Source organism: Schistocerca piceifrons, chromosome 2 (assembly GCF_021461385.2).
Source record: "Schistocerca piceifrons isolate TAMUIC-IGC-003096 chromosome 2, iqSchPice1.1, whole genome shotgun sequence".
NCBI lineage: Eukaryota > Metazoa > Arthropoda > Insecta > Orthoptera > Acrididae > Schistocerca > Schistocerca piceifrons.
The window spans coordinates 265,814,817-265,832,421 of NC_060139.1; the positions used below are offsets into that span (position 1 = coordinate 265,814,817).

The 17,605-nt window shown below is 44.0% G+C and overlaps 1 protein-coding gene across 1 annotated transcript in view; it reads left to right on the plus strand.

The window, feature by feature from the left end:
- Positions 1-17,605, plus strand: part of LOC124775317 — a 444,140-nt gene that overhangs the window by 358,613 nt on the left and 67,922 nt on the right. Inside the window, exons 3-4 of the mRNA XM_047250152.1 lie at positions 7,261-7,505; positions 12,520-12,682. Coding sequence (XP_047106108.1) covers positions 7,261-7,505; positions 12,520-12,682 — 408 coding nt within the window. The remainder of the gene's footprint in view (positions 1-7,260; positions 7,506-12,519; positions 12,683-17,605) is intronic.

The window sequence follows — 17,605 nt, forward strand, 5'->3', positions numbered from 1 at the left end:
GGATAGGAACTGTGATTGCTGTTTACAGATGCGAGCTGAGTTGGTGACCCTTCACTCACAGCTCCAGGCTGTGTTGGCTTCTGTCACACCGCTTGAGGACATCACTGTGGGGGGGTCGGAAGCGGGGATGCGAGTGATGTGTCTCACGATCGGTCCACTACTTGGCCTCCTAAGGTTGATCTCTCACCTGTGGTCGAGTGGAAGATCGTTCCAAAGTCTGGCAGTCAGCAAAAGACATTCCGAGGGGCCGATCGTAGGCCTCCCCAGTTCGTTTGACGAACAGGCTTCGGGTGTTACCTGTGGCTGACGAAGTCTCTGAGCCGGATGTAGTCGTCCACCCCATTCCAGAGGGAGCTTCTCGGTCCGCAGGGTCTGGGTATTCACAGAAGGTGGCTTTCCTGGTAGTTGGGAGCTCCAACGTCAGGCGCGTAATGGGGCCCTTTAGGAACATGACTGCCAAGGAGGTAAAAGGGTGCTTTCAGGTGCCATGAAGAGTACAGGGTACAGCCAACTGCAAGTGGTGGCTCATGTCGGTACCAATGACATGTGTCGCTTTGGATCGGAGGAGATTCTCTCTGGTTTCGGGCGGCTAGTGCAAATGGTGAAGACTGCCAGTCTTGCTTGCGAGATTAAGGCGGAGCTCACAATCAGCAGCATCGTCGACAGAACCGACTGTAATCCTTTGGTGCAGAGCCGAGTGGAGGGACTGAATCAGAGGCTCAGGCGGTTCTGTGACCGTGTAGGCTGCAGATTACTTGACTTGCGCCATCGGTTGGTGCGTTTCCGGGTTGCGCTTATTAGGTCAGGAGTCCACTACACACAGGAAGCGGCAGTATTTTTAGGTTAGAGGGTCTCAGAAAACCACAGAAAGGGCGTCCGTTTAAAATGGGGCAGGTAAAACACAATAGGGTAGTTGTAGAAACGATCGGTATTGTAGTTGTAAATTGTCGTAGCTGTGTTGGGAAAGAACCAGAGCTCCAAGCCCTAATAGAAAGCACTCAAGCTCAAATAGTTATAGGTGCAGAAACCTGGCTAAAGCCGGAAATAAGTTCAGCCGAAATATTTTTCAAACGATCTAACAGTGTTCAGAAAGTATAGACTAAATACAGTTGGTGGTGAAGTATTTATTGCTGTCAGAAGTAGTTTGCCTTGTAGTGAAAGTTAAGAAAATAGTTACTGAGAATAGTATGGGTAGAGGTTATACCTGACAATCGGACTAAACTATTAATTGGATCGTTTTACCGACCCCACGACTCAGAAGATATAGTTGCTGAATAGTTCAAAGAAAACTTGAGTCTCATTTCAAACAGGTACCCCACTCGTACAATTATAGTCAGTGGTGACATCAATCTACCCTCGATGTGCTGGAAAAATTATACGTTTAAAGCCGGCGACAGGCAGAAAACGTCATCCGAAATTGTACTGAATGCTTTCTCAGAAAATTATTTGAACAATTAGTTCATGAGCCCATTCGAAGCGTAAATGGTTGCGAAAGCATACTTGACCTCTTAGCAACAAATAACCCTGGATAAATAGTGAGTCTCGTGACGAATACAGGGATTAGCGGATTAGCGACCACAAGGCTAGCGGAAATATAGCTGCTAGGCTGAATACCGTAACACCTACAACTATCAAAAAGAAACGCAAAGTATGTCTATTTAAAAAAAGCTGATAAAAATGCTTTTAACGCCTTTTTAAGAGATAGTCTTCACTCCTTCCGATCTGATCATGCAAGCGTAGAAACGATGTGGAATGATTTCAGAGAAATAGTATCGACGGCAATTTAGAGATATATACCACATAAATTAATAAGTGATGGTACTGATCCCCCACGGTACACAAAACGGGTCAGATCGCTGTTGCAGAAGCAACGAAAAAAAGCATGCCAAATTTAAAAGAACGCAAAATCCCCCAGAAATGCAGAGTTTTGCGGAAATACGAAATATAGCGCGTACATCAATGCGAGATACTTTTAATAATTTCCACAACGAAACTGTCTCGGAATCTGACAGAACACCCAAAGAGATTCTGGTCATACAGAAAGCACACCAGTGGCAAGACGCAATCAGTAACCTCACTGCGCGATAACAACTTTGAAGTCACTGATAACAGTGCCACTAAAGCAGAGTTATTAAACTGAGTTTTCCGAAACTCCTTCACCAAATAAGAAGTAGTAAATATTCCTAAATACCAATCAAGGACAACTGCCAGGATGAGAAACATAGAAGTAGATATCCTCGGTGTAACAAATCAGCTTAAATCACTTAATAAAGGCAAGGCCTCCGGTCCAGATTGTATACCAGTCAGGTTCCTCTCAGAGTATGCTGATAAAATAGCTCCATATTTATCAAGTATATACAACAATTCGCTCACAGAAAGATCCGCACCTACAGACTGGAAAATTGCTCAAGTCACACCAATACCCAAAGAGGAAAATAGGAGTAAGCCGCTGAATTACAGACCCATATCACTAACGTCGATTTCTTAGTAGGGTTCTGGGAACATATACATTGTTCGAACATTATGAAGTACCTCGAAGAAAACGCTTTATTGAGATATAGTCAGCACGGATTCAGAAAATATCGATCTTGTGAAAGACAATTAGCTCTTTATACTCATGAAGTTATGAGCGCTATCGACAGGGGATGTCAAATTGATTCCATATTTTTAGATTTTCAGAAGGCTTTCGACACCGTTCCTCACAAGCGTCTTCTAACTAAGCTGTGTGCCTATCGAATATCACCTCAGTTGTGGGACTGGATTCGTGATTTCGTGTCAGAAAGGTCACAGTTCCTAGTAATAAACGGAAAGTCATCGAGTAAAACAGAAGTAATATCCGGCGTCCCCAAGAAAGTGCTATAGGCCCTCTATTGTTCCTGATCTATATTAACGACATAGGAGACAATCTGAGTAGCCGTCTTAGATTGTTTGCAGATGATGCTGTCATTTACCGTCTTGTAAAGTCATCAGATGACCAAAACGAATTGCAAAATGATTTAGATATCTGTGTGGTGCGAAAAGTGGCAATTGACCCTGAATAAAGAAAAGTGTGAAGTTATTCACATGAGTACTAAAAGAAATCGGCTAAATCTAGTTTACGCGTTAAGTCGCACAAATCTGAAGGGATTACAAATACAAATAACCTAAATTGGAACGATCGCATAGAAAACATTGTGGGTAGAGCAAGCCAGAGACTGCGATTCATTGGCAGAACACTTAGAAGGTGCAACAGGTCTACGAAAGAGACTGCAAACACCACGCTACTCCGCCCTGTTCTGGAGTATTGCTGTGCAGTGTGGGATCCGCATGAGGTGTGACTGACGGATACCATCGAAAAATTTCGAAGGAGGGCAGCTCATTTTGAAATATCGCGAAATAGGGGAGACAGTGCCATAGACATAATACGTGAATTGGAGTGGCACTCATTAAAACAAATATGATTTTCGTTCCGACGGGATCTTCTCATACCAGTTTTCTCCTCCGATTGCGGAAACATTGTTGGCACCTACCAACATAGAGAGAAACGATTATCACGATAAAATAAGATAAATCAGGGCTCGCGCATAAAAATTTAAGTGTTCGTTTTTCCCGCACGCCGTTCGAGAGTGGAACGGTAGACAGCCAGCTTGAAGGTGGTTCATTGAACCCTCTGGCAGGCTTTTTATTGTGAATAGCAGAGTAATCTCATAGATGTAGATGTATTTTACGGTAGTGGACATGTGCTACACACCAGTTTAAGTCTTAAAGTCTGCCAAACTAGGCCGTAAGTTACATTGACAAAACTAGTTGGAACACGAAGTTTTAGAAGATTTTGGTGGTATAATTAATAATACTTTTATCAGTGTTATGGAGCACAACCAAAATAATGACCTAGGAAGTGAAATTTCTTGTTTATTTTTACTGTCTTTGTTTTTAGCATCAGTTGTAATTTGGTCGTAACCCATAGTGACGAGAGGATGGTCTGTAGGTACCACAGCTCACCGCCGTTCGCTACTAGTCAGCCAGCCAGTGTACGATGTGTAAACTAACTCAACCTGCTTGTGAGCCGGGTGAGTCAGCGGTGAGATTCGGTCGCGTGCTGTCCTGTGTACGTCACGTGGGCCGAAGCCCTAGCAACAGGCCGGGGGCGCGACAAGCAGGGAAGCCGTCCGCAGTCACGAGTCTGGCACTGTGCGGACCGACCTGAAAAAAACCAAAAGCGGAGATTTATCACAGCTGCCGTCCCAGCAGTGGACTCGCCGATCCGGTATGTGCGTGCTCGCCACGACGGTTCTCCGCGCGTCCTCCAAACCAACCCCTTCGCTTCAATGAGAAACTGGTCGCTCCATTTCGCCTCGACTTTTTTTTTTTTTTTAAATCTGTCTGCTAGTCGTCCGCCAAAATCCCTTCCTCGTATCTGTACAAATCCTTCTCCTGCTTCCCTACACCCCAAATGCTTAGTTATACATGCTGCGTGATTAGTACTCGCCTAAAATACGTACAGAATGGTTTCGCCATAGAGCTTCTCTTTGCAACTACTGTCGATTTATCACCAATTTATTGTACTGGTAGGCCTACATTGATGTTTCGAGCACCTTCTTGCTTCCCACTGTTGAAGAGAAATTCGGGGATGGCGACTGCATCTTTCAACACTATCGAGCACCTCTTCATAATGCACGGTCTGTGGCAGAGTGCTTACACGACAATAACATCCCTGTAATGGACTGGCCTTCACATAATCCTCACCTGAATCCTATAGAACACCTTCGGGATGTTTTGGAACGCCGACTTCGTGCGGGGCCTCACCGACCGACATCCATACCTCTCCTTAGCGCAGCACACTGTGAAGAATAGGCTTCCATTCCCCAAGAAACCTTCCAGCACCTGATTGAACGTTTGCCTGCGACAGTGGAAGCTGTCATCAAGGCTAAGGGTGGGCCATTATTTTCAGTCATGTGTCCGCATACTTTTGATCACACAGTGTAGCCAACATCGCAGGCTTAAACTGCCACGAATCTATTAACTGATACAAATGTTAACACCACCACACTCGTAATAGAATATTACGTACATGTTAGTCGAAATATAAAACACCGTCAGGTGATAAAACCGTGACTAATACGCTGCCAATAAAAACATATCATAAAACGGTAATGTGACTCACTATGAAAACCAGATATCATAGAGACGTAAGTGCTTCAGTGTGTACAGAGTTACTTGTTATCGTATCGTAAAATAATTTGCATAATCACTCGATAAAAACTGTGCTATGGAGTGTACTTCTTCATGTTAAAACTGTAATAGACGATAACGTCGAGAACAGATTCCTACTACGCAGAGGCGACCGACCAGCTGGTCGCTGTTTAATGGCAGAGGCAATGATCGACATAGGTCTACCTACATCAATAGTCACTAGAATCTTACGATTACTAAGCTCAGTGTGGTCTGCTACGATAAGTACATGTGACAGTCATGACTAGTGTTCTGTATGTTGCATGAAATAACATTTTTCGAGTATTACAGTCACTTTAGCGATGACAGAAAACAAAGTCCATAGAAGTAACGACTTACACGTACTAGCAGGAATCGGTGTGAAACGATTTATAGTGACGTTCATACGTATACTGCTTCCATCGTACAATATTTTTTTATGGGACGGGCCATACAGATACATACAATGTACGCCTAGCCGAAATGTCTGTCCAGTAGCAGATGTAGCACACTCAATTTCATGGACAAATACATTGACGAAAAAAAGAATCGTGACATAAACGAAAGCTGATACGATAGTTTCTACATATGAAAGATGTCTTTTCAAATTTCGAGTGTCACCCGTTCACAGGAATCTGTTGCATAACGATCGGATTTACGATTCCATTTTTATGGCACCATTCGATAAGATTGTTAATGCGACAACAGCGTATTGGGCCTGAAGATAGCAATATTGAGTTGCCGAAACTGGTAGCATTTGAGATATAAAATAAACCAAAACATGTTTTGAGTCAAGAAATACGTACAGCCCGATGTTCCCCAGGCCATAATGGACCGACAGAGATAAACAGTTGTTGTCATTTGTGTTATTTTATGTTGGAGAGCTATGTTTGAATGCTGACGTGTAGTGGTTCTGTAATCTTTCTACATGTATTGCGATACGATAAATAAATAAAAGTTTTAACATGAATAATTACACTCCCTAGCTCAGTTTTTATAGACTGACGACGTAATTTAGATTACGATATGATGACAGGTAAATCATTACAAATGTGAACCATTTACTTCTTTTATTTTCAGTGTATTATTCATGGTTCTATCAACTGACTATAACGATTTTATATTTCGCCTAACATGATGCTGTGGATACTTCTATGAGAGTACATGACAACCCATTACAAGTGTGGTGTTGTTAATATTTAAATTAGTTTAAGCCTGTAGTGTTACCTAAGTTTTACTTGTAATATTGGAACCTGGTGGCCAGATGACGGAAACTGGTTGTATGAGTAAAGTATTTTGCCAGCAGCTCGAGGCGGTAATATGACATTTTTTTCAAATACATGCCCTTGAGGTATCTCCTCCTGAAAATATTGATATTTTGAAGGTCATTCACATATGTAACGTGTAGGATTGGATTGGATTGTTTGGGGGAGGAGACCAGACAGCGAGGTCATCGGTCTCATCGGGTTAGGGAAGGACGGGGAAGGAAGTCGGCCGTGCCCTTTCAAAGGAACCATCCCGGCATTTGCCAGGAGTGATTTAGGGAAATCACGGAAAACCTAAATCAGGATGGTCGGACGCGGGATCGAACCGTCGTCCTCCCGAATGCGAGTCCAGTGTGCTAGCCACTGCGCCACCTCGCTCGGTCGTAACGAATAGGAATGGCTGAAAATTGAACCTTGTGATACTCCTTTCGCTATTCCTCTCCAGTCACTAAAATTTCTCTTCTTCTAACATTGTTTGAATTATTTACAACTCTTCGCATTTTGTTTATTAACTATGATGAAAACCAGTTGTGTGTAAGGTCGTCACTTCAGAGACGTTGAGCCGAGTGGGGTAGCCGTGCGGTCTGAGGCGTCTTGTCACGGTTCGCGCGGCTCTCCCCGTCGGAGGTTCGAGTACTCTCTCGTGGATGGGTGTGTGTGTGTGTGTTATCCTTAGCGTAAGTTAGTTTAAGTTAGATTAAGTAGTGTGTAAGCCTAGGGACCAACCACAAATTTAAAAAAAAAAAAAGTATGTCAGGGATGTTGACTGCTGACCCCACGCGTGTCTGTCTTTCTATGTCGCCAGGCGGTGAGCGAGTCTGACTTTTCGCGGTGGGTGCGCACGCTGGCCGTGGAGCTGCTGCGGCAGACGCCTCTGGACGCGCTGCGCTACCTGGACGTGCTGGCCATCACCGCCACCACCACGGCGGCGCCACCCGCCACCGGCACCAACCACCACCTCGGCACCAACGGCGGTGGCGCCTGGCACCAGCCGAGGGCGCGGTCGGAGGACAGCCGCGGCTGGGCCGCGCACAGCCACCGCGCCTACAGGTAGCTACCTCAGCCAGCCCAACTACTACCACATCAGAGCAACTCGATTTTGATGGGGTTCACACAGTTTATGACAACCGATCTAGAGGTCAGTTTGTGACGGAAGCGCTCTTAACTAGTAAGGTCCATCCTCTGCGGAAATGTATTTTAATGTTTGGTTTGACAGATAGGAGGAGCACTGTGGTCTCTGGATATTCATTTGGAGCTACTGCTATTTGAAATCGGCTTCTGCCATCTACATTTGTGTTTTCCGTGATTTCTCTGAATTCCTTGGGATGAACGTTGGCATCTTCTCATTTAAAAGACCACGTCCGATTTCATTATACAGCTTTATCCAATCCAAGCGCATTCTCCGTCACTAATGACCTTTATTTCGAAGCGTCGTTAATAATTCATGACGTCTGATATGTCTTAACTTCTACAAAGTAACGCTACACAATAAAAAACTTAAGTTTGCTTCTGGACATGAAAATTGGTGGGAATTAACTTATGACATACGCGCTGTATCTGCATATTTTTGACCTGGTTTTCACATCGGAAATACCGTATTTGAGTGTGTTACGACGATTTGAAAATGGGTCTCGCCACGAAACTAGTCATCGACTGAATAAAGCAAGTAAAATCTGCGACTTTGAACTGGTTTCTCGTTGTACTGCTCACGACGAGACTGACATTCCTTGCTCTTATCATCGAATGAAATGATGGCAACTTTACATACAAACGTGAAATGCTATAATTTTGTTTTGAAATGGAGTGAGTTCACAGTTTATTACCTTGTCACTGAGAAGCATAGTTCCATAAATACATGCAAATAAATTCGTCGCGGCCTTGTTGAACTATCCTGGCATTAAACTTAATCAGTTTAGGAAAATCACGGACATCCCAAGTGAGCCACTGAACCCAGCACATCTCGCATGTCCCAACGGTCGCAACCGCCGTTGCTCATGGTTCAGTGACAAGCTCAGGGGATTAGGCCAATTACCACGCCGTTCCGTAGAAGGAGAAAATGGAAAAGAAAAATTTCAGTTGTGCATATCTACATCTACATACATACTCCGCAATCCACCATACGGTGCGTGGCGGAGGGTACCTCGTACCACAACTAGCATCTTCCTGTTCCACTCCCAAGCAGAACGAGGGAAAAATGACTGCCTATATGCCTCTGTACGAGCCCTAATCTCTCTCATCTTTGTGGTCTTTCCGCGAAATATAAGTTGGGGTAGTAAAATTGTACTCCAGTCAGCCTCAAATGCTGGTTCTCTAAATTTCCGCAGTAGCGATTCACGAAAAGAACGCCTCCTTTCCTCCAGAGTCTCCCACCCGAGTTCCTGAAGCATTTCCGTAACACTCGCGTGATGGTCAAACCTACCAGTAACAAATCTAGCAGCTCGCCTCTGGATTGGTTCTATGCCCTCCCTCAATCCGACCTGATAGGGATACCAAACGCTCGAGCAGTGCATACTGAGAAGTGGATGAATTCGACACCGGCACCTCGTAGTCTGTAGAACTCCATCGTGTTCTGACAACGGAGGCGCTGTGTAGTGGCGTCGCAGTCAGTTGCGTCACTGCTGCCACTGTTTGGAGGTGTGTCCAGCGCGAGCACACCTTGCATACCTGCGCAGGTCGGGGAACCCGTGGCGCAACATATGCACCTTCACGCCGATGATGTGTCCCTCGAACTATTCCGGCATAATTCGGGAGCGATGGTGCATTACCACTGGAATGCTGTGACGAACAGACGGATCCAGGTGACGGGGAATCAACTGAAATAATTGTCCACTAAGCTTTTGGTCTGCAGCAGCACGAATTCTTCTTCTTCTTCTTCTACTACTTCCAATGTTTCATCCGTATACCTCTCGGCTATCTTCAGAGGAGGCAACAGATTTAAGCTGCAGGCAACGTCACTAACGTCTAGTGGTACCTACGGCTGCTAGCAATCCAGCAGAGGGCAAGTGCACCACCTGCTAAAGGGGTCGTCTGCACAGGGGTGTCGTTGCACACCGTTCGTTTATGCCCTTAAATAAATGATTATGAAGATGGCCTATGAGGTCAGTCAGGAAAAAACAGATATCTAAGAGTAAATTGAGCAATGAAATCGAGAATTGAGGGTATTAATGTATGTTTAGCCCACGTTAGATTTATATCGTTGCTTTATTCATAGAAACTTGCTTAGCTGTGAATGACGGTCCTACACACAATGGTCCAATCGAATCTGTAAGTAGTTTTAGCACAGCAGTGGCAGGCAATAAACAGTTCACTACATCACAGTCACTGTAAACTCCGCTGTGTTCACAGCTCACAAACTTATGAACCGAAGACTTGCTTCTGAACAATCCTATAGGCATTATCTCCCCTCGCAATTAAAACATGTGTGGCCCCAGGCTGCTCTAGCTCAACTTAACCGCACGGCTCCCAACACACCAAAAACCACGATCTCTGCCTTGCGGCTCTGTCCTGCGTTTTGTCACGTGACACAACGCTATAGTCCAATTAACATACATATACCTGGTCATCATCCGTTTACACTTTTCACAAAAACACTTAAACCAAATACATTACACAGTCCTGTGCACGCTTGTTTTAGCACATACTATTGTATTTCCTCTTTACAATTATTTTTATTTTAATATATTGCACGAACCGGAACAGCAGTTACTCGTCAAAACAGCGGATTAATTCTTTTTTGACCGTTTTTCATTATGTTACTCAAATCCTTCTACAAGTATGAATACATAAAATTTGTATTAAATGAACATAGAAAATGAATTATCGTTAAAAATTACCCATGCAAAGGCTAATAGCTTCATGTATTTGTGGACGACTCCATTTTAGGTGCACAGTTTTACCTGTTTCGCTACATTCAGTACACTTTTCGTCGTTTTAAACCATAGGTACGCAAGCGCCAGAGATGTTGATCCGCGAGAAAGAACTTACATTAATTGAATCTATTGCTACGCGGTCGGACCATGCTGGGATGTCGATATATCATTATTAAGCTGCACTGTAGCGTGTCTTGGTGAGGTTAATTAACGAAAGCTCCACATTCCATGATTTGATGAGGTTGAAACCACTGTCTCTGTTAGTTAAATTCTTATCCAAGCTAACTTCAATAGCTTATTTCACCAGTTTAATAAGTCACGGCTGCAAAATACTAACGCGAATTCTTTACAGACGAATGGAAAAACTAGTAGAAACCAACCTCGGGGAAGATCAGTTTGGATTCCGTAGAAATATTGGAACACGTGAGGCAATACTGACCCTACGACTTATCTTAGAAGAAAGATTAAGGAAAGGCAAACCTACGTTTCTAGCATTTGTAGACTTAGACAAAGCTTTTGACAATGTTGACTGGAATACTCGCTTTCAAATTCTCAAGGTGGCAGGGGTAAAATACAGGGAGCGAAAGGCTATTTACAATTTGTACAGAAACCAGATGGCAGTTATTAGAGTTGAGGGGTATGAAAGGGAAGCAGTGGTTGGTAAGGGAGTGAGACAGGGTGGTAGCCTCTCCCCGATGTTATTCGATCTGTATATTGAACAAGCAGTAAAGGAAACAAAAGAAAAGTTCGGAGTAGGTATTAAAATCCATGGAGAAGAAATAAAAACTTTGAGGTTCGCCGATGATATTGTAATTCTGTCAGAAACAGCAAAGGACCTGGAAGAGCAGTTGAACGGAATGGACAGTGTCTTGAAAGGAGGGTATAAGATGAACATCAACAAAAGCAAAACGAGGCTAATGGAATGTAGTCGAATTAAGTCGGGTGATGCTGAGGGAATTAGATTAGGAAATGAGACACTTAAAGTAGTAAAGGAGTTTTGCTATTTGGGGAGCAAAATAACTGATGATGGTCGAAGTAGAGAGGATATAAAATGTAGACTAGCAATGGCAAGGAAAGCGTGTCCGAAGAAGAGAAATTTGTTAACATCGAGTGTAGATTTAAGTGTCAGGAAGTCGTTTCTGAAAGTATTTGTATGGAGTGTAGCCGTGTATGGAAGTGAAACATGGAGGATAAATAGTTTGGACAAGAAGAGAATAGAAGCTTTTGAGATGTGGTGCTACAGAAGAATGCTGAAGATTAGATGGGTAGATCACATAACTAATGAGGAGGTACTGAATGGGATTGGGGAGAAGAGAAGTTTGTGGCACAACTTGACTAGAAGAAGGGATCGGTTGGTAGGACATGTTCTGAAGCACCAATGGATCACCAATTTAGTATTGGAGGGCAGCGTGGAGGGTAAAAATCGAAGAGGGAGACCAAGAGATAAATACACCAAGCAGATTCAGAAGGATGTCGGTTGCAGTAGTTACTGGGAGATGAAGAAGCTTGCACAGGATAGAGTAGCATGGGTCTCAGGACTGAAGACCACAACAACAACATTTCACCAAAAAGGTGAAGACTGCGTTAGACTTTGCAATTCAGAGCCGGATGTACCTACAGTGTTCCTTACATCTTTCATGGAATCTTCGAGTCTCCTGCCCAATGTACCAAAGGCCACACTCGCAGGTGATCTATCAAGCCCCAGATTTGCGGAGCACAGAGTCATCGACTCGGTTGTTTTTTTTCTAGTAGAATATACAGCCTCACCGAATCGAGGTATTCGTGATAGACGTGTGACACTGCAGACCGTAAGTCCAGCTTCTGAATAGCCCCGCACGTTGTGGACAAGCTGTTCGGCTCCAAACAGATCCCCCTGGTACCAAGCGGCTTGGCCATACTACACTGACTGTCACGCTGACAGACTTGATTCTGTTGCAGCCACAAGACACACACACACACACACACACTCATCGTGACGAAATGAGTTCTCTCGCACCAGTCAGCAGCTGTCGTTAATTTAATACCTCCTGGCTACAGTTGACAGCTACACCACAAGTTTCAGCCTTCCGTGTCTGTATCGCGATGTCAGACGCGTAGATTCCTATAGTGTGCCTCACAGTAGAACGTAAGGGTTGTCCCCCAGCTGGGCAGACAAGTAGACGGGCCGAGTGGGTGACGGACAGCGCCTGTTGCAGGGACCGCAGCGAGAACAGGGCGGCGGGCTGCGGACGCCTCAGCCGGCGCGACGCCAGCGCCGCGGCCGTCACCAACGGCGACGCTGCCAACCACTGCCACAGCCGCAACCAACCGGCCACCACCACTCCTGACAGCTCGGAGGAAGACGACGAGGAGCGCGAGGTGAGCCACACGCTGTCTCTCTGCTGGACTGCCGTTCGTCTGAACTAGGTTCATCTACTTCAGTGTGGTTCTTCAGTTTTTTCCGGTGTATTTGATGGTATAGTAACCCACAGATGTACTATCACCTTAAGCGCTCGCTACTGCCTCCATCATGAGGTGCACTGCGCAGCGTTCCGTCCGCAGTTAGCTCTCCGTGGAGTGCCTAAGCGTGTTTGCAGCAGAGGTTCCGTGAGTTCCATGGATAACTTCTCCATATTTCCTGAAAGACCTAATTAAAGCAAAGTGGGATTCTAAGCTTCCGTGAGGCTGTTGTAAGTGTTACGGGTGGTGAGTTCGTCCCAGGTTCGAATTTCAGTAGATTCCTTGACTATCCAGTCCCAGTAACATAAGTTTTTAACACAAAGGGAATGGTGTAAATCACCATGTAAGCAAGTGGGGACGTAATCTCGATATGTTACACTGAATGAACTAAACTGTGTGAGTTAACAGTGATTAATGTCAGGTGTGGAATTCTGACATGAAAACAATAAAATTAAATTTACTGTGCAACTACAAAGCAATAAACTTGTTCTCACATCTCGCCCTGTATATTTACTGAAAGATGTAAAAATCAGTTTCAACAAAAGTGAAAAAATCATTCTCTAGCATTAAATAAAATTGACAGAAGGTAATCGAAATATAGTGACTTTCCCAACCTTTCGTGGAACTTTAAATCTGTCTGGTGGGCGGGGACTTCGAACCTGGGACCTTTGCCTTTCGTGGACAAGTGCTGTACCGACTGATGTAGCCAAGCACAACTTAGAGCCGTCCTCACAGCTTTACTTCGGTCAGTACCTCATCTCCCACCTTGTAGACTCCACCCAAGTTCTCCTGCGAAACTTGCAGGACTAGCAGTCCTTGGAGAAAGGATATTTGTGGAGGCACGGTTTAGCCACAGCCTCGGGAATTGTTTCCAGAATGACTTTTCACTCTGTAGCGGAGTGTGCGCTGATTTTGAAACTGCCGATTCCCGTGCTGGTAAGGTCACTGAGTGAATACATGATTTTGCTCCAGTTATTTATTTTATTTATTATTAGGATTTTATGTCAATTCTGTTGTAAAATCTTGCTTTGAAGTACGAGAGTTGGGACTTTAATAGTGGCAACTATTTATTTACAGCTCGTACAAAATAGATACGTGTTTCGAAGTTTTACTGACCTTCAAAGTAGTCACCAGCATTGTGTGCAACCTGTTGCCAGCGATGTGGAAGTCGTAGGATACTCTTAGCAGTGCCAGTTGTGTTGACAGTTCTAGTGGCGCGGTCTATTTCCCGACGAATTCGTAGCAGTTCTGAAGCGAATGCCGTGAATTGTTTCCTTCAGTTTAGAAATCGAGTTGAACTCAAGAGGGCTTAAGTCAGGGAAGTGCAATAGGTGGTATGGGACTTAGCAGCCCCATCAGTCAAACAAATCAGTAACAGCTTGCACTGTACGTGCTTGAGCATTGTCCTGCAAAATGATGGCCAGGTCCCGCAGAAAGTGGCATCACTTCTGTCTCTATGCTGTTCAGTTTTTGAACACAACCTACGACCAGCTTACACGGCATTCACTTCAGAACTGCTACAAATTCGCCGGGCAATAGACCGCGCCGCTCGAACTCTCAACACATCTGGCGCTGCTAAGAGTATCCTACGACTTCCACATCGCTGACAACGGGTTATCCACAATGCTGGTGACTATTCTGACGGTCAGGAAAACTTTGTACGAGCTGTAAATAACTATTTGCGACTATTAAAGTTCCAATCCTCGTATAAGGGCAGTCTAATGAAAACGAGACAGATGGAAAACAAAAATCAGGGTATGTGTGAGCAGGACTCGCGCACCGAGGGTTTCGTACACTCTTGATTTTGTATATAGAGAGTTCATCCATCCCTAGAATCAATGTTTGCGACGATTTTTACCTGTTACCAGCATCGATACTGGCCAGATATCAAAATGTGTGACATAAATGGCCTTATCTTTTGACTAAATTGACGTAGAGGCCCAAATGTTTTACACTACCAAGCGGCTATAGTCCTTACTATAGACATAGAGATCAACTTGATACGTCTACCCGATCCTGAGAAAATGGTTCTTGGTGGGCGGACAGACAGACAGACAAACACAACGAAGCGATCGTATGAGTGATATTCATATCGAATCTGCAGCCGAAACATAACGTAATCCTGACACAATATTTCGGCGATCCACCTGGCCGCCATCTGCAGGTGAATAAGCTGTCGCACTAACCGGTTCCGATATCTTACTCATTTGAAGATGGCTGCCAGGTGGACCGCCGAAGTATTGCGTCAAGATGACGTTTCTGCTGGAGACCCCATATGAATATCATCCATTACTACGCCGGGAAAGTTTACGGAGCCTTGATCCTATATGTGTATTATATCTCACTGTGAGACGAAACGCTCAATGCCTTCACGAAAAAATGTTGGCGGTTGCCTAGGAGACCATGATTGTACCGAGGCGTGCACCTCTTCGTCCGAAGTAAATCGGCGGCCACGAATGTCTTTCTTCAGGGCTCCAAGAACCTGTAAATCGCGTGGGAGGGGGGGGGGGGGGGGAGGGGGGGAGGGAGGGAGGGAGGAGATCAGGACTGTACGAAGGACGCGTAAAGGCGTCCCAGCGGAACTTCTGCATGTGGTCGGGCGGTATCCTGCAAACAGAAAGATGCCGTTCGTCAACAATCCTGGTCGTTTTGACTTGATAACGCGCTTCAATTTTTGCGAAGTGTCCGCATATCACTGCGTTAACTGTGGCGCCGTGTTCCAGAAAGTCAATGAGCGTCCCTTTCAAGCCGAAGAAAAAGGTCATCATTACTTTCCCGGAGCTGTGTTTCCCTGGAAATCCTTTACAAATCCTCCAGAAAGTTCCGACCTGTCCCCATGCTATTTCCATATTATTGCAGCCCTGAAAAATAAATTCCTGGCTGTCGGTTTGCTTCTGACGAAGAGCTGGACGCGAGGGTACAGTCATGGTTCCGCAGACAACCGCAGAAAGTCTTCCATGGAGGTACTGACTGTCTGATCTCACAGTGGGTGAAATGTGTCAAGAGCTATGGCAATTACGTTTGAAATAATAAAAAAGTTACTTTACTTTTCTTCCCTGTATCTCGTTTTCATTTTACTGCTCCTTTTACATTAGGCGCTTCTTGCACTGCTCTCCTCGCGCTCATTTAATCTTCGTTTCGATTTTGTTTCTTAAGAAAGCTTTGGACAGTCCTGATTTAAGGTAAAACATTACCCGCTGTTACTATGTGAGTAAATCCCCGATAATGTTACTCCTGCAATAGGAATTAGTCTGGCCGTGGTCGTGTGTAGTGGAAGGGAATCTGACTAACTTTTATTACCTGGAAGATGTTTTGATAGGGAGCAGTAATGATTTTAACGGAGATCCAACCAATATTGTTCGGTTTGTAAAGTGAGACTGTAGTTTTGGAAATCAAACGGTCGCCAGGTTAATTACGCAAACTGATCGCGAGTAAATATACTGTTAATCAAGAAAATTAACTGTTGTATGTGACCTTACCCGGGACTGGAATCTGTTCTGTAAATTGGACACGAAACACAACCACACTCTAACAAGTCTTGGTAAGATAACTAGCCATGAGAAACACAGATAAAAACTTACAATGTACTGGCAAAAAACTCTCTCAGTAACGAACGGTATCTGTACTAAAACAAAAAACTAATATCCATTATAGAGTATCACTTTATAAGCGAGGACCGCAGCCAATTTGGAAATGAGAAAACTTTAACAATTCACTCTCGAAAGACAGATAATACACAAATGTTCCTCAAATTGTAATGCTAACAGCTATCATTAATAAATGTTTTCATTTGGATTATATACGTCACCCCATAAAGCAGAGCGTAGGTGAAAAAAAGGGGCACTGAACCTGTTACTGTGTTACTAAGTGGTAGCTAGCTGTATTAACGAGGACACATGTCTCAAAAGCGATTACTACAGTCATAAGCACTTTAACTACGAAAATTATTGAGCTAGTGGCCCAGCATTAGATGGGGAGAGCCAGAAACTGTTCTGTACATTGAATGGGTGCAGAACTACCACTCCAAACAAGATACAGTGAAGATACATACATAAATGTGTTGCCACAAGAATAAAATCACTGTTACAAAGCAGCACGATAAAGAATAACTGAGTATGCCCTTCAGCTGTAATGGTGTGCAAATATTTCTTCTGTTCATGAAGCTACTTTGTTATATTGAGCAAAATTTTTGGTAGAAATGAAAATTAAATAATGTATTTAAGCCTTTTTCTTTATAACTGTTCTTTTGGAATACTTTTATTTACAGGGCTATTCAAAAAGAAGGAACAGATTACAAACATTTATTGCTTCCCGACTACGAAAGACAGAAAAACAATTCCAACGTTCTTGGATAGAGAAAAGTTCAAATTTTTATGCATTCAATGTGAGAAACTACTTAGAGAAATTCTCTAAGCACGTCCAACGTTACCTGAATGACACCATTCCAGGACGTTGGACTGGGAGGAGCAGAAGATGAACTTCGTCGTCGGCGACCTCCCAGATCTCCAGGCCTCACATCTTGTGCGTTTTATCTGTGGGGTTACGTAAAATTCTGCGACATCGCATTGTTGAAGCTGTGAATTCCATAACGAGAGACCAGCTGCTTCGTATGTGGCAAGAAATGAGTAACCGTTTCGATATTCGTCGTGTAAGACATGGTGCTCACATTGAATGCATGAAAATCTGAACTTTCCTCTTTCCAGGAACGCTGGAACTGATCTTTTGTAGTTTGGCAGCAATAAATGTTTGAAATATGATCTTTCTTTTTGAATAGCCCTGAATTGTTGATGATATGGAGCATTTCATACCAAAGAATAACTAAACACTTGAGAAATTTAAGCT